The sequence below is a fragment of the Piliocolobus tephrosceles genome, chromosome 5, assembly GCF_002776525.5.
Source record: "Piliocolobus tephrosceles isolate RC106 chromosome 5, ASM277652v3, whole genome shotgun sequence".
In the NCBI taxonomy this organism is placed as follows: Eukaryota; Metazoa; Chordata; class Mammalia; order Primates; family Cercopithecidae; genus Piliocolobus; species Piliocolobus tephrosceles.
The window spans coordinates 157,625,289-157,648,924 of record NC_045438.1 but is presented as its reverse complement, the minus strand read 5'-3'; the positions used below and the strand labels follow the sequence as shown (position 1 = coordinate 157,648,924).

General features: G+C 41.8%; 1 protein-coding gene across 4 annotated transcripts in view; it reads right to left on the bottom strand.

Moving 5' to 3' along the window:
- Window positions 1-6,633: 6,633 nt before the first annotated feature.
- MAK (male germ cell associated kinase) overlaps window positions 6,634-23,636 on the bottom strand; it is a 75,277-nt gene continuing 58,274 nt past the window's right edge. The window contains exons 12-15 of one of the 4 annotated variants that reach the window (XM_023185400.2): window positions 19,803-19,934; window positions 17,522-17,596; window positions 14,332-14,451; window positions 6,634-8,518 (exon numbers count right to left, since the gene is read on the bottom strand). In XM_023185400.2, the coding sequence (XP_023041168.1) occupies window positions 8,364-8,518; window positions 14,332-14,451; window positions 17,522-17,596; window positions 19,803-19,934 (482 nt within the window). In that variant the 3' untranslated portion in view covers window positions 6,634-8,363. The remainder of the gene's footprint in view (window positions 8,519-14,331; window positions 14,452-17,521; window positions 17,597-19,802; window positions 19,935-23,636) is intronic. The other 3 variants (XM_031935690.1, XM_031935691.1, XM_023185401.1) reach the window with 3 other exon arrangements.

Sequence of the window (23,636 nt, the reverse complement as noted above, 5' to 3'; positions counted from 1 at the left end):
TATGAAGGTGAACTTTAGAATGAGGGCTTGTCCAAGATGATGATGCTCCTGCTCTGTCCATGACAACCCCTCATCTATCCAAAACATGTTATCTAATGGTTTCGGTGATTTACTTATGAAATACTAAGCATCTTTCATACATTTATTGACCAGTTATATTTTTTTCTGTGAGCTGCCTTTACTCTCATTTGTTCATGTTTTTGGTTTTTTAATTGAAAACACTGGATAGTCTGAGACTCTCTAGTATAAAAATGTGTTCTTTATCATATGTATTGAAAATATTTTCCTCTCATTTGTTGTCTCTTGATTTTGTTTATTTTGCTGTTGTACAGAAAGTAAACATTTATGAAATCAAATTTATTATATTTTGTGTATGGCTTTCAGATTGAAACCACCATTGCAAAATTGTAACTGAGATAGTGAAAGAGATCTGGCCTAACCAACTCCATCTTACTTCTCACCTCCAAGCTGTCTTAGTTCATTCTGGTGTGGGCTGAACTAACTGTGGGAGGAACTTAGTTTATAGTTTAAAACAAAGATGAAGGCCTGGCGTGGTGGCTCACACCTGTAATCCCAACACTTTAGGAGGCTGAGGTGGGTGGATCATGAGGTCAGAAGATCGAGACCATCCTGGCCAACACAGTGAAACCCTGTCTCTACTAAAAATACAAAAAAAAAAAAAAATTAGCTGGCATGGTGATGGCGGGCACCTGTAATCCCAGCTACACGGGAGGCAGAGGCAGCAGAATTGCTTGAACCTGGGAGGCAGAGAATGCAGTGAGCCGAGATCGCGCCACTGCACTCCAGCCTGGCGACAGAGCAAGACTCCGTGTCAAACAAAACAAAACAAAAAACCCAAAGATGAGTAACAGTCCTTTCCCGAAACAAACCCCCTTCTTACCTGGAGACCTCACTGCCTTTGTAGCTTAGCCAAAAGATTAGAAAATATGATTTAGGAGTCATAAGGAGTTGGAGGCTACAAGATTCTGACCCTTCCCAAATTGCTCCCGGGGGTAACATCACTATTGTAAAGCCTACAGCGCTTGAGATATTTTGCAGTCCCTGCACTTGATGGATCACCTGGCATCACCAGATTGATAAACTGGCTCATCTGATCTTGTGGCCCCCACCCAGGAACTGACTCAGTGCAAAAGGACAGCTTGCACTCCCTATGACTTAATCTCCCACCGGACCAATCAGCACTCCTGACTCACTGGCTGCCCCCGGCACACCAAGTTATCCTTGAACACTTGGATCCCTGAATGCTCTGGGAGACTGATTTGAGTACCGATAAAACTCCAGTCTCCTGCACAGCTGGCTTTGCGTGAATTACTCTTTCTCTATTGCAATTCCCGTCTTGATAAATCGGCTCTGTCTAGGCAAAGGGCAAAGTGAACCCATTGGACCGTTACAAGATTTTGTGTCCTTGGAAAGCACTTCCCATTTTTACTCTTTTTTTTGAGATGGAGTCTCGCTTAGTCACCACAACCTCTGTCTCCCAGGTTCAAGTGATTCTCCTGCCTCAGCCTCCCGAGTAGCTGCGATTAAAGGCATGTGCCACCACGCCCGGCAAATTTTGTATTTTTAGTAGAGACGGGGTTTCTCCATGTTGGTGAGGCTGGTCTCGAACTCCCGACCTCTGGTCGGGACCTCTCGCCCAGGCTGGAGTGCTGTGGCACGATCTGGGCTCACTGCAGCCTCCACCTACTGGGTTCAAGTGATTCTCCTGTCTCAGCCTCCCTAGTATCTGGGACTACAGGCATGTGCCACCATACCCGGCTAATTTTGTATTTTTAGCAGAGCTGGTGTTTCACCATGTTGCCCAGGCTGGTCTCAACCTCCTGACCTCAGGTGATCCACCCACCTCGGCCTCTCAAAGTGCTGGGGTTATAAGCATGAGTCACCACTGCACTTGGCCATTCATGCATTCATCTTAGTATGGACTCATGGATAGTTCTTTTTTCTTGGGGTTGTAGTACTTATTTTCTTGCTCAAATTGTTGAGCTTTGGCCATTGGAAACTCAGTTGACCTCTGCCAAAGGGTTTGTGTGTTTGTAGAACTTCCTTATTGGGCTAGTTTGTGTGTTTGTAGAACTTCCTTATTGTCTGGCACTACAAGACGTTCTAGGCTCATCTTGTATATTTCCTGTCCTAGTACTAGAATCAGCCATTTCTCCAAGTAGCCCTGGTTCCTTTTATTGAACAGCGGTATTGGAAACCAGTATCTGAGTACTAGGTATGCGTGTTGCTACTGGGCTGAAATCTACTTAAAAACATTTTTTTTACATTGTTACTCTTTTTCTAGCTTCCTAAATTAAATGCTCAAATTCAGCATATTTTCCATGCTCGCTTCTTTCACAAATAAACCAGGCTCATAATTTTTTTCTGAGATCTGTTTTGGCTGGATGTTACACGTGTTAATATAGAGGTATATTATTGTCCATTTCTAAAAGGCTTTTCATTTCAATTTTGATATTTCCTTTTTGAAACATTTATTTAGAACAATATTTTTGAATTTTTAAGTGGCTAGATTTGGGGGCCATGGCTTTTTGTGATATTCCAATTTTTACACTGTAGAAAGAGATTGTGGCTTGCATATTTCTACATTTGAGAATTTAAGATTTTTTTTTTTTTGCGGCCTAACAATCGGGTTACATTTTTTGTGAATGTTACATGTATTTAAGAAGAATGTGAAGATTTTCCTTGTTGGTCAAAGTTCTATATGGTATACTTTTGAAAAACTTAGTTTACTGTGTTATTAAGTATTTCTTTACTTATTTTAGGTCTCTAGATTTTTTTTTCTGAGAAAAACCTCCAACTCTGATCATTTCTTTCTATATTTATAAATCTTTGCTTTATATATTTATGTTGTTTTAACATTTTATTTTGAACATTTTCATATCTACAGGAAAGTTTCAATAATCTTCAGGAGCAGCCACATACCCTTCACCTAGTCACACTGATTCACCCGTTGTTAGCATTAGGCACATTCTCTCTCTCTAAATACACACACAGACACACACACATGAACAGAAATGAAAAAGCCTCTAAAGTATCAGCAAATCAAGTCAGACAATATAGAAAAGGAATAATATACCACAATCCAGTGGGATTTACATGCAAGGCTGAGTTGCAAGATTTGAAAATCAATTAATGTAAACATCACATTCACAGGCCGATGAAAAATCACATGAGCACATCAATAAATGCAGAAAATGGATTTGGGAAAATCCAACATCCATGTATAATACAAACTCCCAGAAAACTGGAAAGAGGAGCTTTCTCAAATTGGTAAAGCATATCTATTTAAAAACCCCTGCAGCTAACATCATACTTAATAAGGGGAGAAATTAGATGTTTTCCCTGCTAAAATCAGAACAAGGTAAGGCTATCTACTCTCACCACTCCAGTGCTATACTGGAAGTCCTAGCTAATGCAATAAGACAATAAAAGCAAGTAAAAGGTATACTGATTAGGAAGGGATATAAAACTGTTTTGCTTGCAGATGACATGATTGTCTGTGCAAAGTCCCAAAGAATCAACAAAAAAAAACTCCTGGAACTAATAAGTGATTATAGCAGGTATGAGGATATAAGGTTAATATATGAGTCATTTGCTTTCTTATATACCAGCAATGAAGAATTGAAGTTTGAAATTAAAAATACAGTATTGGGGGGAAGAAAAAATTACAGTATAATTTACATTAGCATCAAAAAACCTCACATATTTAGCTATAAATCTAACAAAATATGTACAAGATCTATATGAGAAAAACTACAAAACCAATGAAAGTCAGAGAAGATATCAGTTCTCCCCACTTGATCTAGATTCAGTGTAATCCCAATCAAAATCCCAGTAAGTTACTTTGTGGATATCGACAGTCTGATTTTAGAGTTTATATGGAGGGGTAAAAGACCCTAATAGTCAACATAATATATTGAAGGAGAGAGACAAATTGGAGGACTTACATCACTCAACTTCAAAACTTTTATAAAGCTAAAGTAAATAAGACAGTGTGGTATTGGGAAAGAATAGACAAATAGATCTGGAACAGAATAGAGGATCCAGAAAAAGACCCACATAAATGCAGTCAAATGATCTTTAACAAAGGGAGCAGAGGCAAGTCAATGAAGAAAAGAGGTAGACTTTTCAACAAATGTGCTGGTGCAGTGGCTCACGCCTGTAATCCCAGCACTTTGGAAGGCCAAGGTGGGTGGATCACTTGAGGTCAGGAGTTCTAGACCAGACTGGTCAATATGGTGAAACCCCATCTCTACCAAAAATACAAAAATTAGCCAGGCATGGTGGTGGGCACCTGTAATCCCAGCTACTCAGGAGGCTGGGGCAGGAGAATCGCTTGAACCTGGGAGGTGGAGGCTGCACTGAGCCGAGATCATGCCACTGCACTCCAGCCTGGGTGTCAGAGTGAGACTCTGTCTCAAAAACAAAACAAAACAAAAAAAAGAACAAAAAAGCAACTGCTGGAATGACAGGACATTAACATGAAAAAAACCTCAAGATCCAGAACTTACATCTTTCACAAAAATTAACTGAATATGGATCACAGATCTAAACTTAAAATGCAAATTATAAAACTCCTATTAGCTGGTTGTGGTGGTACATGCCTGCAGTCCCAGCTACTTGGAAGGCTGAGGAGGGGAGGAAGCTTGAGCCCAGTGAGCTATGATTGTGCCACTGCACTCCAACCTGGACAACAGAGTGAGACCCCCATCAATAAAAAACTTTTTTTTTTTTTTTAAAGCCTCATAGAAAATAACAGGATAAAATCATAAATGACCTTGGGTTTGGTGATACCTTTTTAGATATGACATGATAAGCACAATTTATGCAAGAAAAAATTAAGTTAGGCTGCATTAAATTTAAAAACTCCTGCTCTTTGAAGGACATTGTCAAGAAAAGACAAGCCATAGATTAGGATAAAATATTTGCCAAAGACATATCCGATAAAGGAATGTTATCCAAAATAGACAAACTCTTAAAACTCAGTAGTCAGAAAATAACCCAATTTAAAGGTAGACAAGCCGGGCGCGGTGGCTCAAGCCTGTAATCCTAGCACTTTGGGAGGCCGAGACGGGCGGATCACGAGGTCAGGAGATCGAGACCATCCTGGCTAACATGGTGAAACCCCGTCTCTACTAAAAAATACAAAAAACTAGCCGGGCGAGGTGGCAGGCGCCTGTAGTCCTAACTTACTCCGGAGGCTGAGGCAGGAGAATGGCGTAAACCCGGGAGGCGGAGCTTGCAGTGAGCTGAGATCCGGCCACTACACTCCAGCCTGGGCGACAGAGCGAGACTCCGTCTCAAAAAAAAAAAAAAAAAAAAAAAGGTAGACAAAGGATCTGAACAGATACCTCACCCAAGAAGATAGACAGATGGTAATGCATATGAAAAGGTGCTCAACATCATGTCATTAGAGTGTGCAAAGCATAACAGCAGTGAGATGCCACTACACATCTATTAGAATGACCAAAATCCAAAACACTGATGCCACCAAACACTGGTGTAGCTGTGGAGCGACAGGAGCTCTCGTTCGTTGCTGCAGGAAATACAAAATGGTACAGATACTTCGGAGGACAGTGTGGCAGTTTCTTTTATAGTTTATTTATTTATTTTATTTTTTTATTTTTGGAGATCGAGTTTCACTCTTGTTGCCCAGGCTGGAGTGCAATGACACAATCTTGGCTCACTGCAACCTCCACTTCCCGGGTTCAAGCAGTTCTCCTGTCTCAGCCTCCCAAGTAGCTGGGATTACAGGCACGCACCACCACGGCCAGCTAATGTTTTTGTATTATTAGTAGAGATGGGGTTTCATCATGTTGGCCAGGCTGGTCTCGAACTTCTGACCCCAGGTAATTCTGGAAAAAGAAAAACTGTGGAGACAGTAACAAGGTCAACGGTGGCCAGAGGTTCAGGGCAAGATAGGGAAGGATGAATAGGGAGATGACACGATTCTGAGGGAGTAAAACGATTCTTATACTATACTGGTGGATCCATGTCCTTATACGTTTTGTCAAAACCCATAGAGTACAACACAAGAGTGAACCCTATTATAAACTATGGACTTTAATTAATAACAATGTATCAATACTGGCTTATCGGTTGTAATGAATTATCTACATGAATGCAAGATGTTGATAACAGGGAAAATCAGGGAGGGGGAGATGAAGGGGCATATGGGAACTCTACTTTCTGATCAATACTTTCATAAATATAAAATGGCTTGTTTTTTTTTTTTTTGAGACGGAGTCTCACTCTGTCGCCCAGGCTGGAGTGTAGTGGCACGATCTCAGTGCACTGCAACCTCTGCCTCCCAGATTCAAGCAATTCTCCTACCTTAGCCACCCAAGTAGCTGGGATTACAGGTGCCCACCACCGTGCCCAGCTAATTTTTGTGTATTTTTAGTGGAGACGGGGTTTCGCCATCTTGGCCAGGCTGGTCTTGAACTCTTGACCTCAAGTGATCCACCCGCCTAGGCCTCCCAAAGTTCTGGGATTACAGGTGTGAGCCACTTTGCCCAGCCCTAAAACTGCTTTTTTTAAAGACTACTAATTAAAACAACAACAAATAGAATTCAGGATATAAGGTTTAAAAACATAATGAAAACACACTAGTTAACCATATTTATTTTAATGTCTATTCAGAGTTTAAAAGTTTCCCAGTAACACAAAAGACTGCACAGCTTTGAGACATTAAACTGTACAAATACATATAACCATTACCCCTAGGATAAATTACTCTTTAGATTTTAACATTTTTCAGCATTTTACATCTGAACAGTTGAATCTTCTATACAAAAATATCATTATTATTTTATAATATGCCTTGGATAATGCCCACAAGATGACACCTATTACAATAGCAGTTGTTACAAAGTCACAAAATACATAAAAATCTTAGTTGATAACATTATTATTCTTTAAAAAGAATTTACAGTACTAAGGTCCAGCCCAGAAAGGGGCAAGTTTAAACAGAGTAGCCCAAAGTTCAAAGTGTCTATTTAAAATACCAGTTTGGAAATAAACTAAGACAATAATATGTGTACTATGTGATATCACTGCCCCAGCAGCTGAACGCACTTGCTTTAGAGGAAATGTGAACGTCAGAGCTGAGTCAGTGGTCAGCAGCATGAGTTGGCTTGGGGGAACCAGCTGGCACGCTTCATCTTTTTGTCTGGTAGGGACACGGAAACAAAGCAGTTTGAAGAGTCCAATGAACCAGCATCAAACACAGTTTCCAAAACTTTCTTAACGATGTCAAACCAAGAGAACCTTGACTTGGTTAATATCGAAGTCATCAAGCCCTCGGGTTTGACAGTCACCTTGAATTCATAGGAGCTGTACTGTCAAGATCAAAATACAGGCGGCCTACTAAAACCAGGTGGCATAACTTTGATACTCTCTACGTTAAAGATACACTTATTTCTAAAAAAAAAAAAAAAAGCTGGGCACTGTGGCTCACACCTGTAATCCCCACACTTTAAGGGAGGCCGAGGCAGGTGGATCACCTGAGGTCAGGAGTTCGAGACCAGCCTGAGCCTGACCAACATAGTGAAACCCTGTCTCTACTAATACTACAAAAATTAGCTGGGCGTGGTGGTGCACGCCTCTAATCCCAACTACTCGGGAGGCTGAGGCAGGAAAATCACTTGAACCCAGGAGGTAGAGGTTGCAGTGGGCCAAGATGGTGCTACTGCACTCTAGCTTGGACAAGAGTGAAACATCGCCTCATAAAAAAAAAAAAAAAAGACATCCTGCTCGAGATTGAACTTACCACCGCTCCCATAGCTTCAAAGAAGAAAAACAAATTATTGCAATCTTTCTGTCATTGACAAAATGGCAGCACAGAGCCTTAGCCAAATAAGAAGCACAGCTGACAGCCAGCAGAAGTTGGCCCAACTGCTGTACAAAAACAAAAGACAAACCTCTTGAGCCAATCACAGCAAAGTGAAGAACTACTAAACCATTTGGGCACATACAACAAATGAAAACTAAAACACTCTAAACATTTTCTGGAAGTTTTGTTTTTGTTTTTGTTTTTTAAGAGTTCTTATTGGATTTACTATTTATTAAATTGTAGATCAAATACTTCATACTTTGGCAAATAGTTTATTCAATACTTTGTAACATCCTACCCATATATCAACACTGTGGGCAATGATTCTAAGAAAATGCATTTCTTGGAAATAAATAAAATAGGGGATGATTTTTGCTCTTCCAAGTACCCACTTTTGCATATTTCTTCCAGAACTCAGTAGAAATAGACATCTGTAGACATTTCCCAGGGTCAAGGAACTTGCACGTACTCTATGGAGCAATGCTGTGGGGTTTCACACCACAGACTCCTACCGGTGGCCTCCGTACTTGGCCACCCAGTCTGTCCTCCCGTGCACTGAGGGAATGGGCTGTGCACGGTTCACAATATTTAAGTTTTTTGCTGTAGGATTGTAAGTACGTCCTGAAAACTGCCCCCGACCAGTTTTTGTGTTCCAGGTATATTCTGAAAGAAATCAGATTCGGAAAATAGGGTTTTACTCATTTGCTTATCAAACTCAAAGAAATTCATCCTCTCATTTGATGGGGAAAATCTGAATTTATGTTTAAAAGATTAACTCAGAGGCTTTTTAAATGTTAAAACCAAAAATTGTAGTGTACTATTATGTTGACATCAATTAGAATTTCCGATAGCTGGCCGGGCGCAGTGGTTCACGCCTGTAATCCTAGCATTTTGGGAGGCTGAGGCGAGTGGATCACCTGAGGTCAGGAGTTCGAGACCAGCCCGGCCAACATGGTGAAACCCCGTCTCTACTAAAAATACAAAAAAGTCAGCTGAGCGTGGTGGCGGGTGACTGTAATCCCAGCTACTCAGGAGGCCGAGGCAGGAGAATCACTTGAACCCGGGAGGCAGAGGTTTCAGTGAGCCGAGATCGTAGCGTTGCACACCAGCCTGGGCGATAAGAGTGAAACTTCGTCTCAAAAAAGAAAAAAAAAGAATTTTCAGTAGCTGAAGAGCCAACAGTCCTGGTTTATAGTGCTGACGCTACTGCTATTTTCAATATTTTACTTTTAGATAGGCAATGCCAGGTAAGAAGACCAAGAAAAATTATTGGCTCAAATTCAATGGGCAACACCCACAGCGTTAGTGACTTTGTAATGTCACACTGTGGTTACATCTAAATAATATTCACACAGTATCACTACAGAAAAATGTATTTGGAATTGTGAATCTATAAAACTGTGGCTTCATGGAGAAACACACATGGGGTCCTATAATAGATTTCTTTTTAAAAATTAAAATGTGGGTTTTATAATGAATTATTTTTGTGTTTTTTTTTGTTTGTTTGATTTGTTTTGTTTTTTAATGAGGCGGAGTTTCGCCCTTGTTGCGCAGGCTGGAGTGCAATGGAGTGATCTCAGCTCGCTGCAACCTCCACCTCCTGGGTTCAAGCGATTCTCCTGCCTCAGCCTTCTGAGCAGCTGGGATTACAGGGGCGCACCACCACGCCCAGCTAGTTTTTGTATTTTTAGTAGAGATGGAGTTTTTCCATGTTGGCCAGGCTGGTCTGGAACTCCTGACCTAAGGTGATCCACCCACCTCAGCCTTGCCAATGATCCACCCACCTCAGCCTCCCAAAGTGCTGGGATTACAGGTGTGAGCCATCGCACCCGGCCGATACTTCATTTCTCATTGGGAAAATCATGGGTGGGAACACAACTCCCTGAAATGGTAGGATCCTAAACATTTTTTTTCTTTTTTTTTTTTTTTTGAGACAGAGTCTCGCTCTGTCGCCCAGGCTGGAGTGCAGTGGTGCAATCTCGGCTCACTGCAAGCTCCACCTCCTGGGTTCATACCATTCTCCTGCCTCACCCTCCGGAGTAGCTGGGACTACAGGCACCCGCCACCATGCCTGGCTAATTTTTTGTATATTTTTAGTAGAGATGGGGTTTCACCGTGTTAGCCAGGATGGTCTCGATCTCCTGAACTCGTGATCCGCCCGCCTCAGCCTCCCAAAGTGCTGGTATTACAAGGCGTGAGCCACCGCACCCGGCCGGATCCTAAACTTTTAATTACAAGGTTGTTTCATTCATATATCTGACTGTTTAAAAATTTGTGAAAAATTTAAAATTTCTTGAACATTTGTTATCTGAACAATTTATGAGCTAAAACTGCTTCAACATTTCAAAGGACAAAGCAGGAGATCATTTTACAGAGAATTTTGATGCCTTCTTCAGTCCTTCCTTCATGCTTTCCTCACCTCGAATTGAGAGCTAAGGTATCACAGGGATTGTATCTGAGGAGGGATGTTTGCTTTTTGCATCTGGGGTTTAAATATGTCTTCACAGTGTATAGTAGCTGCCATTCTTAGATTAAACTCTAAGTGTTAATACTGAGATGAATCTGACCATTTTGTATCCCCAGCCCTAGCTATCCCATATTTACTGGCATGGTTGGCAGTTTTTCTTAAATTTTCACTGTAAAACTGGGAGGTAGGAGGGAATTCTGTGAGCACGTGGTCCTGACAAGCTACTAACTTCAGCACGGGTGAACAAGATGTTAAGCGTGGACACCCTGGGTAAGACGGCAGCCTGGCTGCGGTGTGGTTTGGTGGAGGCAAGGAGGCCAACAGCTCCCCACTCCATGGTTTGACGGGTCCTTTTATTCCACTCTTTTACTGGGCTAAAATTCTCAAAGTCAAAGCCACTAAAAAGCTATCTAACAAAGTCAGGGACAATGTGTCTACGAAGGCCAGTTAGGGCACCAGTTTTCTAGGAAGAGCCCTTTAGTTACAGCCATTGGAAGAGAAACGAGCCTCTGTCTGCTAAATTAGTGAGCTCAGCCATGTGGGCCATAGGTCAAAGTGGTGTAGAAGAGACAGCGTGGGAGGGGAGGAGAGAGCAGGAGAGAGGAATAAGCCCAGCTTATTCAGAGAGGGAAAAGGGAGCATGGCATTAAGCTAATGAGTGAGGCTCTGAGGGCAAGAATTGAGAGCTTTGGGGAGTAACAAAAAGAGAAGCCTTTTTCCAGGTCATGACATCACCTAAGTCAAGTCCTAAATGGTTTTAAATGAAATTGTGTTCAGGACAACATTTTGTAAAACTTTTTCAAGAGGGAATCATTGTGCTAAGATGGGGGTAGAGTTGAGATTTAGGGTTCCTTTCCTAGACATACTAGAATTTTAGGACTCAAGTACCTTTGGTGAATAACCCAACAGCTGAGAGGAGCCCAGATCTCGTGGCAGGGCAAGAAATGCTTTTGTGCCTTAGTGGGACCACCCCACACCTCACCGCCCTGCAAGAGCGGGATAGCGAGCCTTGTAATGCTTGCTCTGCATTTAAAAACTGCATCTGTCCTATCAAGGACATTTCTTGTAGCAAATCTGTGCTAAATGAAAGAAGTTTGCCTTTAGTTATGGATTTCATTGATGCCACTATGATGTAACTGTTAGCAAGATATAAAACTTGTGTGAGATGCGGATCATAAAGTACCTCCTGGAATAGAGCCCTGGGAGAATTAATGAGTTAATGTACACAGAGTGCTTAACACAGGATCCCGCACTTCTAAAGTGATCCTAAAGGGTGCTGTGTAGAACAGAAGTCACTCCTCCAAGTCCTTGTTGTTAGTTTCAAGGCAAGGAATAAGGAAGTATTAGGAAGTTTGGAAGGAGAGATTACACGGGGAGGAAGACATTGATTTTCCATCTCAAAATTTAAGGGTAGAGGCTGAGTGCGGTGGCTCACGCCTGTAATCCCAGCACTTTGAGAGGTCGAGGCAGGCAGATCACGAGGTAAAGAGATTGTGATCATCCTGCCCCACCTCTACTAAAAATACATAAATTAGCTGGGCGTGGTGGTGCGCACCTGCAGTCCCAGCTACTAGGGAGGCTGAGGCAGGAGAATTGCTTGAACCCAGGTGGTGGAGGTTGCAGTAGGAAGCTGAGATTGCGCCACTGCACTCCAGCCTGGTGACAGAGCAAGACTCCGTCTCAATAAAAACAAAAAAACAAAAACAAAAAACAAAACAAAACAAAAAAACTTGAAGGGGAGAAAGAAGAGCAAAGACGAGACTATGAAGAAGGGGAAAATAGTTGAGTAAATATGGTAATGACCTGGTTTTATTTTCTTGTGGGAAACTGTCACCCAACTGGGATGACAGGAAGATACATCTCTTACAGAACAGTGTTTTTCTAAGGATTTGCATTGACCACTTGAGAGTGATTAATATTTACTTCATTTTTTACCTTTCCTCCAATCACCATCTGGAGAAAATTCTGATAAGCAAAGTAAAGAAATGAAAAGTTAAGAAAAAGCATTTACTTAAAAAAATGAAAACAGGAATATGCATGCTAATTGGATAGAATAATTAATATATAAAGGCCTTCAATATCTTACAAAAATATTTTTAAAAGACCCACTCTTGATTTGTAAGAGTAGATACCCAGGTAACAAAATAATTTGACACATTATGATTTTCTGCTTTTATATTAAAAATATAAAATGTGGCTGGGTACAGTGGTTCACATCTGTAATCCCAGCACTTTGGGAGGCCAAGGCAGGTGGATCATTTAAGGTCAGGAGTTCAAGACCAGCCTGACCAACACGGTGAAACTGCGTCTCTACTAAAAATCCAAAAATATTAGCTGGGCGTGGTGGTGCATGCCTGTAATCCCAGCTACTGGGGAGGTTGAGGCAGGAGAATTGTTTGAACCCGGGAGGTGGAGGTTGCAGTGAGCTGAGATTATACCACTGCACTCCAGCCTGGGCAACAGAGCAAGACTCCATCTAAAAAATAATAATAATAAAATTTTATATTTCTAAATGAATGACTCATAAGGCTGGCTTAAATATTTGAGGCTTTATAAATATCACTGCTGTATATAAAATGTTTACTTATTTAGTTTCAACGGAAAGATAATGAAGCAATTCTTTTCACAGATAAGGTAACTGTAGTACTACTTAAGCAGTTCTGTTGTGGCAAGAAATAAAAAATTAAAGAAGTCCAGGCTTGATATATTTTTAGCTCCAATAGTGTGAACTTTAAAGACTGGCACATCTAATCAGGGGTTTTAATATAAGATAGTGGTTAGGATAATCTGTGAGCATACTTTCAGAGTCAACTTTTAAATTAAACTACAGGCCAGGCATAGTTGCTCATGCCTGTAATCCCGGAGTTTGGGGAGGCCAAGGTGGGAGGACTGCTTCAGCCCAGGAGTCAGGATCAGCTTGGCAACATAGCAAGACCCTGTTCCTACAAAAAAAATATTTTTGAATTAGCTGGGCGTGGTGGTGTGCACCTGTATTCCCATCTACTCAGAAGGCCGAGGCAGGAGGATCACTTGAGCCCAGGAATTCGAGGCTGCAGTGAACCATAATTGCATCACTGTACTCCAGCCTGGGTGATAGAGCAAGGCTTTTTCTCTATAAAAAAGAGTTAAAATAAATAAACTATAATTAGGTATCTTATCAAAGTTCTAATAATTTGCCTCAATGTTTATTTTTGGTGCTTCACTAAGGATATCTATTTCAGATTAAAATGATTCAGAGACCATTCATGGTCAAATCTGACTGGCTTAAGTACAGAATCATCACCCTCCATTTCAAGTGTGTACCCCCACATGTGGCTGTCATATGCTACGCCACTGGGGAGCAGGCTTACCTCAGTTAGGCATATCGCTGGAGGGTGGAGGGATAAACCCTTCCCCGCCGAATACTATTGCAAAGCAAAAGTCAGGGTGTGAAAGTCCTGCTACCACTCATTTCTATGCCTTAAGATGGAACTGTAGAGACACACCTCATGTTGACTCATTCATAAATAGAGTGTCAGCATTTATTAAGCTTTCACCCTGTGCCAGGTCCTGGGCAGAGGGCTCTGGAAAAGGCATTTTCTCACATCTCACTGTGCAGCACGGCACACTCTTTGGAAATGGATTAAGTTGAGTTTCTATCCCAGCTCCACTAGCTGTGTGACCTCAGGTAAGTTACTTCACCTACATTTCGTCATCTGTAAAGAAGAGATCTAGCTACATCATCAGGTTATCATGAGGATTAAATGATATAATCCCAGTAAGCCCTTTACACTGTGCCTGGCAGAGAGTCACCACTTAATTAGAGGTAGCTCTTCTTATAATTATTAGACCCTCAAATACACATTTTTGGAAGAAAAATAGGACATTTCGGTAAAAACAAAAAGAAATGCATTAATGAGGTGAGGCTGACTAAAAGTCTTTGCTGGGGAAAGTGACTGCATAAACTTAAAAAGGAAAACGCTCCTTTCTGCTCAGGAATCTAGAAAACTGTATCTGACGTTGTTCTTACCTGAAGCCGTTGCATTGAGGGGTGCTAAGTGGATCCTCTGGCCAGCTGACTGCACTTCTTTTTTGAGAAAGGAAGGAATATATCCTGACTGATTGTAAGTAGCATAGCTTCCAAGATTTCCTAGTGACATATCATAAAGTTTCACAGTCAGAAGGTGAATATTTTAGGCACAGTAGAATAACGTTGAATACTCCCCCATTACTTCTAAATACTACTTTTCAGCATCTACTATGTTCTAGGCACTATGCTGTGCTTGTTACAGATATTCTTATTCCATCCATACAACAGCCCTCTGAGATCACATTATTATCCACATTATGATCCATATCGTGTGGCTCTCCGACGTTGAGTAACTTGCCTAACTTCTCACAGTTAGTAAGAGACTGAGCTGGAGTCTGAACTCAAGGCCCAGGGTGTTCAGTTCACCCTGAACATGCCAGGCTTTCTCACGACCCCGCTTCTTAATATGGGGCTGTTTCCCACTGCAAAGCCCCCATCTCCGGAGTGCTCTCTGTGTCTGTCTTCGTTCTGTACAATGGTTGTAAGTGGACCTATTCTCGTAGGGTTGTTGTAGGGATTGATGAGACTCTTCAGAGCACGTGGCATAGAATCTGTACTCATTAAATGTCAGCTAGCATCATTGCCATCATTCTCATCACCACCATCATCATCACTATCGGTGCATGCTCAGTCTGGCGGTAGCATGGGGATGCATTGATGAGGAAAAATCTAGAGTCTGGAGACCAGTCAGGAGGTCACTGCTAATAGCTGAAATGAGAGAGGATGAGGGTCTGAACCACAACAGTGGCAGAGGGTGAAGAAGAAGGGAACGAAGCAGGTTCACGGGGTGGAGGTGGCAGGGAAAGAGGGGAATATAAACTAAGTTCGTAGCTCAGGTGACTGGGTGCATTGTCCATGGATAGCAACATAGGAGGAGAATGAGGATGGGGGGAAAGACATGGTACCCAGAGGACATTCAAATTGTGGCAGGCAGAGGGCAAGTGGGTAGGCGTGGAGACTGGTAATGATCAGGGTGTGGTGGTTACAGAGTTGTGGGCTTGGAGGAGCCAGCTCAGAGGGACTGCGAATGCGCAGAGACCTGGAGTCGACTCCCAAGGAACATCAGCATTAAGGGACAGGAGAGAAAAGGACCCCATGGAGGAAGAGAACAGGTAGAGAGGGGGGTGGCAGGAGGAACAGGGTATGGAAATCTAAGAGAATACACACTGAGTGTGGAAAAAGGAATGGGAGATGAGGCAGAGGACTCGGATGGGACCAGCACTGCCCATGGGATCTGGCCACTGGGATGTCAAGATCTAGCAGAGCTGCTGCACCGGCAGGAAGCAGACTGAAGACAAACGACAACCGGAAGTGACAGGTGGCGCTAGCTCTGCAAGGAGACAGGTTTATCTCTAGAAGGCGAAACGGGGCTGTGATCACCCTCGTGGTTTCAAAGCACTGTTCAGTAAACAGAGTGTTTTCTCCATAGTGTTATCTGTTCACACGTCTCAACACTGGGCTCTTGTGTCCCTGAGGTCTCTCATGGCATATCAGGCTTCAACAGGTGTCTGCTCATGAAGCAACAAATGTTAAAGTGCAATATTATGTTATCAGCCCCTAAAGGATTGTATACAGTAAGCACATGCTCTCAGTCTATACATGTTTAACCCTACTGAATTTTGCATAAGTTCAGCTGCTGCCTACTTTAACCTTTTACTTCAGAAAAATTTGAGGAAGGAAATTCAAAGCAGTGATTGTATTCACTAGCAGCTTCAGTCATGTCTCTTGCTCTCATCCTCATCAGCAGAGCAAACACTTAGTAAATGCTTAGCATCTGACAAAATTCCAGGTAGGGTTATGTAAGAATACCTAAGGAAATTTCGTCCATTTTATGGACGGGAAAGCTGGCTTAAACTACTTGTCCCAAACCACAAAAGCTGGTGAGTGATGAAATGGGGACACGTCAGACTCTAGGATTCATGCATTGAACACTTATATGATGCTTCTTATTGGAGAAAGAAGTTGTTAGGGAAAAAAAATGAACAGAAAATTAGGTCTTCTTGAATTATTTTGGCTTATTATTTGAAGTACCTTGTATGCTGTGAATTTTCAGATTGGAGCCAGTGGTTAGCACTGTTGAAACCAGTGACATTAACCCAGTTAACCTTTTTTTTTTTTAAATTTTTATTTATTTATTTATTTGAGATGGAGTCTTGCTCTGTTGCCAGGCTGGAGTACAGTGGCGCAATCTCGGCTCACTGCAACCTCTGCCTCCTGTGTTCAAGCGATTCTCCTCCCTCAGCCTCCCAAGTAGCTGGGATTACAGGCGCATGCCACCACACCTGGCTAATTTTTGTATTTTTAGTAGAGATGGGGTTTCACCATGTAGGCCAGGATAGTCTAGATCTCTTGATCTCATGATCTGCCCGGCTCGGCCTCCTGAAGTGCTGGGATTACAGGTATGAGCCACTGCACCCAGCCTAACCTTTTTTAAAAAGTGGTTGTTTATGCTTAATAAATGAATTTAAGAACTTTGAAAAAAAAATTCCAGGAATATAGATCACAAAATTAGAAAATACTCTTTTGATTCTTTTCATTAGAATTATTTGCTTGATTTCTTCTATAAATTTCCATAATTAATTTAAGAAGACCAGCATATAACTTTTTGAGGGCATATTCATCTTAAAATCTCAATTACTGGCCGGGCGCGGTGGCTCAAGCCTGTAATCCCAGCACTTTGGGAGGCCGAGACGGGCTGATCACGAGGTCAGGAGATCGAGACCATCCTGGCTAACACAGTGAAAACTCGTCTCTACTAAAAAAAAAAAAATACAAAAAACTAGCCGGGTGAGGTGGCGGGTGCCTGTAGTCCCAGCTACTCGGGAGGCTGAGGCAGGAGAACGGTGTAAACCCGGGCGGCGGAGCTTGCAGTGAGCTGAGATCCGGCCACTGCACTCCAGCCTGGGTGACAGAGCGAGACTCTGTCTCAAAAAAAAAAAAAAAAAAATCTCAATTACTGAAGGAAGATATTCTTGATGAGACAGAATGCTTTTCTTTGTCCTAGTCCTGATTTGACTTCTAAAAGCAGATCATCTTGGTCTTTTACGTCAGGATTAGGGACACATGTTGAGAGAGAATTAGACAAGAGATTCAAAGAACAAATTGCATTCATCTGACACCCAGAAATTACCTTGTAGGTCCTCTAATTTTTCAGGAAAAGTTTCATTGCATGATAGTTTTTCGATTGGTTTAATTATGCTTTCTTCTAAAGAGAAGACAGATGGAAAGAAAGAATAATAGTAAGGAGAAAGTTTTAGGAAAAGCAGAGAAAAAATGGATTAGATGATTAATGAAAAGACCCAGAAAGAGCCCTTAAAAATGCAAAAATGTCCCCATGTGTCATCACAGCATTTATTTGATGCCAACTGTATATTCCCCTGAGACTCAAAGTTGTTCTACTGTCATTTAATTGAATTTGTGTAATTGGTTGGTTCAGTGAATATTATTTTTAATTATCTGAAGAAAAAATAAGGAAATTACAGTGCTGCAGTGTATGACACCTCAGCAACATTAAATGGATAAGCTGAGTTTTTAAAGTATCTGGAAAACTTATAAAAAGTTCAAATGTATTGAGTATTGATGTCACATCAGAATATCTCACTAAACTACTCACTTATTATAATGGTAATTGTCAAAGTTTTTTGATCCAATATCACCTACATTAAAAACAAACTGTACCTCTTCACACACTTTTAAGTTGATATTTAAAATTTTTAATCATAAGTTTAACAGTTGCAAAGGATGTTATTTCTGATATATTGTAACTATAGGCATTTTAAAAATAAACTATTAGTGATTTTTTTTTGAGACAGAGTCTCGCTCTATCGCCCAGGCTGGAGTGCAGTGGCGTGATCTCAGCTCACTGCAACCTCCACTTCCCGGGTTCAAGAGATTCTCCTGCCTCAGCCTCCTGAGTAGCTGGGTTTATAGGCGCATGCCACCATGCCTGGTTAATTTTTTTTTTTTTTTTTTTTGTATTTTTAGTAGAGACGGGGTTTCACCATGTTGGTCAGGCTGGTCTCCAACTCCTGATCTTGTGATTCACCCACCTCGGCCTCCCAAAGTGCTGGGATTACAGGAGTGGGCCACTGCACCTGGCTAAAACTATTAGTGATTTTACGCCCTCCAATATTGACATAAAAATACACGAACAAGTTCCTTTTTGACACTTGGACATTTCACATTAATTCCTTTTTCCCTTAAAATTATATTTTTATTTATACCTCAGCTTCCAAATTTTATCCAAATGTAACCTTAGGCTTAAAAGTCTTAAAATTGGCCACGCTAAAATATGTATAAATTACATTTTTAAAAAATTTCTTGTAACCATAAGGATATTAACATACTATACAAAGTTAGTTATAATTACAATGATTCATTGTATATAATTAATCAAAAAAGTTGAATATTATATATTTTGATTACTAAACACGAAAATTCAGTTTTTGGCAAACGCATCTCTTAATGAGAAAGGTGAGGCTATTTTCAACTAGTTCATGTATCAACAAATGAGTATTTATTGCTGGAATCACAGCATCACAGCCATTTTCCCTCTTCTTTCTTATTCCTTTCTGGAGACAGAAGCACTAAGAAATCTCGCTAATGCAAATAGATAGTTGGGAACAAAAGGGGTTTTGTGATAGCTTTGCCCCTCTATTCTTCAAACACTCTTCAAAGTTACAGACCAAAATTCATATATTGATCTCATAAAAAAAAAAATTTAAAAAACATTTTAAATTACCTGTCAGCTAAGAACTCGAGCAGGGAGAACTGTTAAGACTCCGTGACTTTAAAAAGGATCTGTTCCTCAGTCATCAAATCAAAGTTACTTACTCTCTCAACAGTGACATCAACATACCAGAATTTCCGTTTCACTGACACCCCAGCTATTTTTACATTTTGAGGAAAAAGAAAATGCACCATGGTAGCCAGTGAGAAGTCTTCTTTTCAGAATAGAGACTCCCTGCTAGGGCAGATCCATTTCAGGAAAGACTCAGATGGAGGTTGAGAATATCCTTAAAACTAGCTGTACTCAAGAATTAATGGGAAAACCTTTTTTTTTAAATTATTGTACTTTTTAATATAGAGGCACAGTTCCACCATGTTGGCCAGGTTGATCTCGAACTCCTAAGCTCAAGGGACCTGCCCGCCTCCGCCTCCCAAAGTGCTGGGATTACAGGTGTGAACCACTGCGCTCATCCAGCTGAAAACAGTTTTACTGAACAGGCAGTGTTACAACTCCATGACTGCTCCAGCAGAGCAGGGCTGCCCCTAGGCAGAGTGTAGCGGAAAACCTCTGTGTGTCTCCCCAGTGCACGTGTATCTTGGTTGGAAGAGCACTGCAGTATACTTAAAAGTAGACATCTATAAAGGAAAACCACGTACATGTACATTTTGTATTCGTGCGTTACCTGCACTGCTCCTTTTGAAAGCGAGTTCTGCCCCGACGGGCCCCAGTGACTTGGGGAATAACTGGTTGCTCCAAGTGTGGGGGTTTATTTCCTTTCCACTGGCCATCAAGGACACGTTCTTGGGATTCACACCTGAGAAGAACAAAGCAGCCGCTTCGAAGGTTAGAGCGGATCATAAACTTAAAGGAAACATGTGTAATACATTCAAACAAACACTAGAGATACCTTGGACAGGAAAATGGAAATAAATGTAGGTGAAACTGTAGCAGATACTTGCTTTCTGATGAAGCCCTTAGCACAACCCCCTGGGATGCTGACTGTACTTTATAGGCAGAAGATATTTTCTATAATGTAACAACATTTGATGTTCTTGCTAAGGGTCTTGTAAAAAATGAGGTGTCACAAAAATTTTTCTTCAACAACACGACATTTTTTTTTTGTTTTTTTGAGACACGGTCTCTCTCTGTTGCCCAGGCTGGAGTGCCGTGGTGTGATCTCGGCTCACTGCAGCCTCCACCTCCCGGGTTCAAGTGATTCTTGTGTCTCAGCCTCCCGAGTAGCTGGGATTACAAGCGCCCAACAGCATGCTTGGCTAATTTTTGTATTTTTAGCAGAGAGGGGATTTCACCATGTTGGCCAGGCTGGTCTCAAACTCCTGGCCTCAGGTGATCCGTTCACCTTCGCCTCCCAAAGTGCTGAGATTACAGGTGTGAGCCACCACACCCGACCCAACATGACATTTTCATGTCACTTGTTTTGAGCGTATATTCTTGGCCCGACCCTTGGTGTAGCAGGGAAAACAGACACGTGACTAAGAACTCAGGAAAACCTTTGAACTTCGGAGATATGAAGCTCTGCCTATAGCACTTATTTGTATGTGAGACACAGTAAAATGGAAAGTTTATGCCCCGTGCACCAGAAAGAAGGCATTGCAAACGTACTTGGAAAAAGGACAGTTTTAATTACTTATGATTTTCTGAAATCTGTGAAATGTCCATTCAGCCTTGGCCTGTGATACCAGTGGTCAAAGGGAGTTGTTTCAACCTGTTCTTAAGAGACTTGAAAACTTCTTGAGCTTGTTTTCTTTTCACTGATAATTAAATTAGAGTGAACTTGCCCATTCTATGCCTCTGGGTCATTCACGGAGAGTTTTCTTTATCTAGTGCCGAAATAATCCCTGGGGACTCCGCTGATTTAGGAAGTCAAAACTGTCTCCAGGCAGTTGCGCTTTTGCTTTTTGCAAGCTGAATTCCTTAGAAAGGTTTCATATTTATGAGATATGTAATAATGTCCTTATTTTGAAACCAGAAATACTGAGCCTCAAAAGTTACCCATTATCAGTTCTCTAAGGAAACACTTCATCAGGCAAGTAATTCCCTTTCTTTAAAGGATTTAACTTCCCTAATAAAACTACGAATCAAACTATAATAGGCAACTACTGTCCGGGTGCAGTGGCTCACGCCTGTAATCCCAGCACTTTGGGAGGCTGAGGCGGGTGGCTCACGAGGTCAGGAGTTCGAGACCAGCTTGGCCAACATAGTGAAACCCTGTCTCTACTAAAAATACAACAATTAGCTGGGCATGAGGCAGGAGAATTGCTTGAACCCGGGAGGCAGAGGTTGTGGTGGGCCGAGATCGTGCTACTGCACGCTAGCCTGGGCAACAGAGCGAGACTCCATCTCAAAAAAAAAAAAAAAAGACAAAAAAAGGCAACTACCTGACCATAAAGATGCACTTGGTGGCAATTACTCATATTAAAAACACCTTTAGGTTGGGCACGGTGGCCCACGCCTGTGATCCCAGCACTTTGGGAGGCCGAGGCGGGTGGATCACCTGAGGTCAGGAGTTTGAGACCAGTCTGGTCAGCATGGCAAGACCCCGCCTCTACTTAAAAGAATACAAAAAAATTAGCTGGGTGTCGTGGTGCCTGCCTGTAATCCCAGCTACTCGGGAGGACCCAAAAAGGAAGTGCAAGGTAGGGGGTAAAACATTAAAAATTGGTGTGAACACAGTTCTCATAACTATAGTTCAACAAAGAATGAGTTCTGAATATTTAAATAATGTTGTTAATCCAGTTGGCCTTGGCAATATTCCTAAAGAGGCTTTTTTTTAAAAGTAAGTATTTTAAAGTAAAAGGAAGGTAAGTAAATTATTGAAGATAATCAGTTTAATTCAAGGTCTGTTTTTTTTTTTTTTTTTTAGACAGACTTTTGCTCTTGTTGCCCAGGTTGGAGTGCAATGGCGCGATCTCAGCTCACCAAAACCTCCACCTCCCAGGTTCAAGTGATTCTCTTGCCTCAGCCTCCCGAGTAGCTGGGATTACAGGCATGCGCCATCACACCCGGCTAACTTTGTATTTTTCAATAGAGACAGTGTTTCTCCATGTTGGTCAGGCTAGTCTCCAACTCCCGACCTCAGGTGATCTGCCCACCTCAGCCTCCCAAAGTGCTGGGATTACAGGAGTGAGACACCATGCCTGGCCTCAAGGTCTATTTAAGATAAATATTCCAATTTTGTTGGAAATAGATATATCCTGTCCTAGAATTTTGTTATTTGTTTATAAATTTCCACTGGGTACCTCCTATATACGAAACACCCTTAGGAAGAAGCATAAATTAATATAATTTGATATTATAATGATAGATATCGTTATATGATGATAATCCCTTGCCTCAAAGGACATAAAAAAGTCAGTTAGCAAATATTTACTGAGCACCTACCAGTGTCAGGCAGTGTGTGGCACTGGAGAAAAAGTGGTAAACAAAATAGACCAGTTTCTACTCTTTGGCTCTTAGAATCTAATGAGAAGGGAGACAGTTTTAGTTATAACTAAGTAAATACATAATGAGCAGTATGCATAATATTTAGAAGAATCTGGGGTGGAGGGGGCAAATAACAGAAGCAACTCAGCCAGTCTTTCTTTAAATAAGCAACTTTAAGCTGAAATATGAATCATGGTTAACCCCCATTTATGCCTGAGGTCGCAATTTTTTGAAATTTTGCAATCAGGCCTTGGCAATGACCTTGAGCAGTAGGATGTAACTAACTCCCACATGCTTAGCATTCCAATAACGGAACACTAGGCATAAATGTGTTTTAAGGGGTGGGGAGGTGTGATCCTTGAAGGGGCAACAGTTTGGGCAGAGGACCTGAGATGGGAAAGAACTCAGAGATGGCCAGTAAGGGTACAGCAAGAACACGGGCTGGTATAAAATGAGGCTGGAGAGGGAAGGAGGGGCAGGTCACATAGGATTCTGTGTGCCGTGTTGAGAAAGTGAAAATGCTGTAGCAGAGGCTAAATGTAGAAATGACACAGGACATTGAATAAACAGGGTGGGAGGAAAGATGGTAAATAATGAATGGGAAGAGAGAAGGATCCACAGATCAGTTTCAAAAGTGCTGTGGAGGCCAAGTGCGGTGGCTCACACCCGTAATCCCAGCACTTTGAGAGGCTGAAGTGGCTGGATCACTTGAGGTCAGGAGTTCATGATCATCCTGGCCAACATGGTGAAACCCCATCTCTACTAAAAATACAAAAATTAGCTGGGCGTGGTGGCGTGCGCCTGCAGTCCCAGCTACTTGGGAGTCTGAGGCAGGAGAATCAACTGAACACAGGAGGTGGAGGTTGCAGTGAGCCGAGATGGTACCACTGCACTCCAGCCTGGGCAACAGAGCAACACTTCGTCTCAAAAAAACAAAACAAAAAAAGAAGTGCAATGGAGTGAGCTGCTTTTCTGGCCAGCAGTGGTGGCATCGATTCATGCCCAGAGTCCTGGCTCTAGGAGCACGGGGTGAGACCAGAGGGCACTGCTGAGAGATTAGCATTTCCATTGC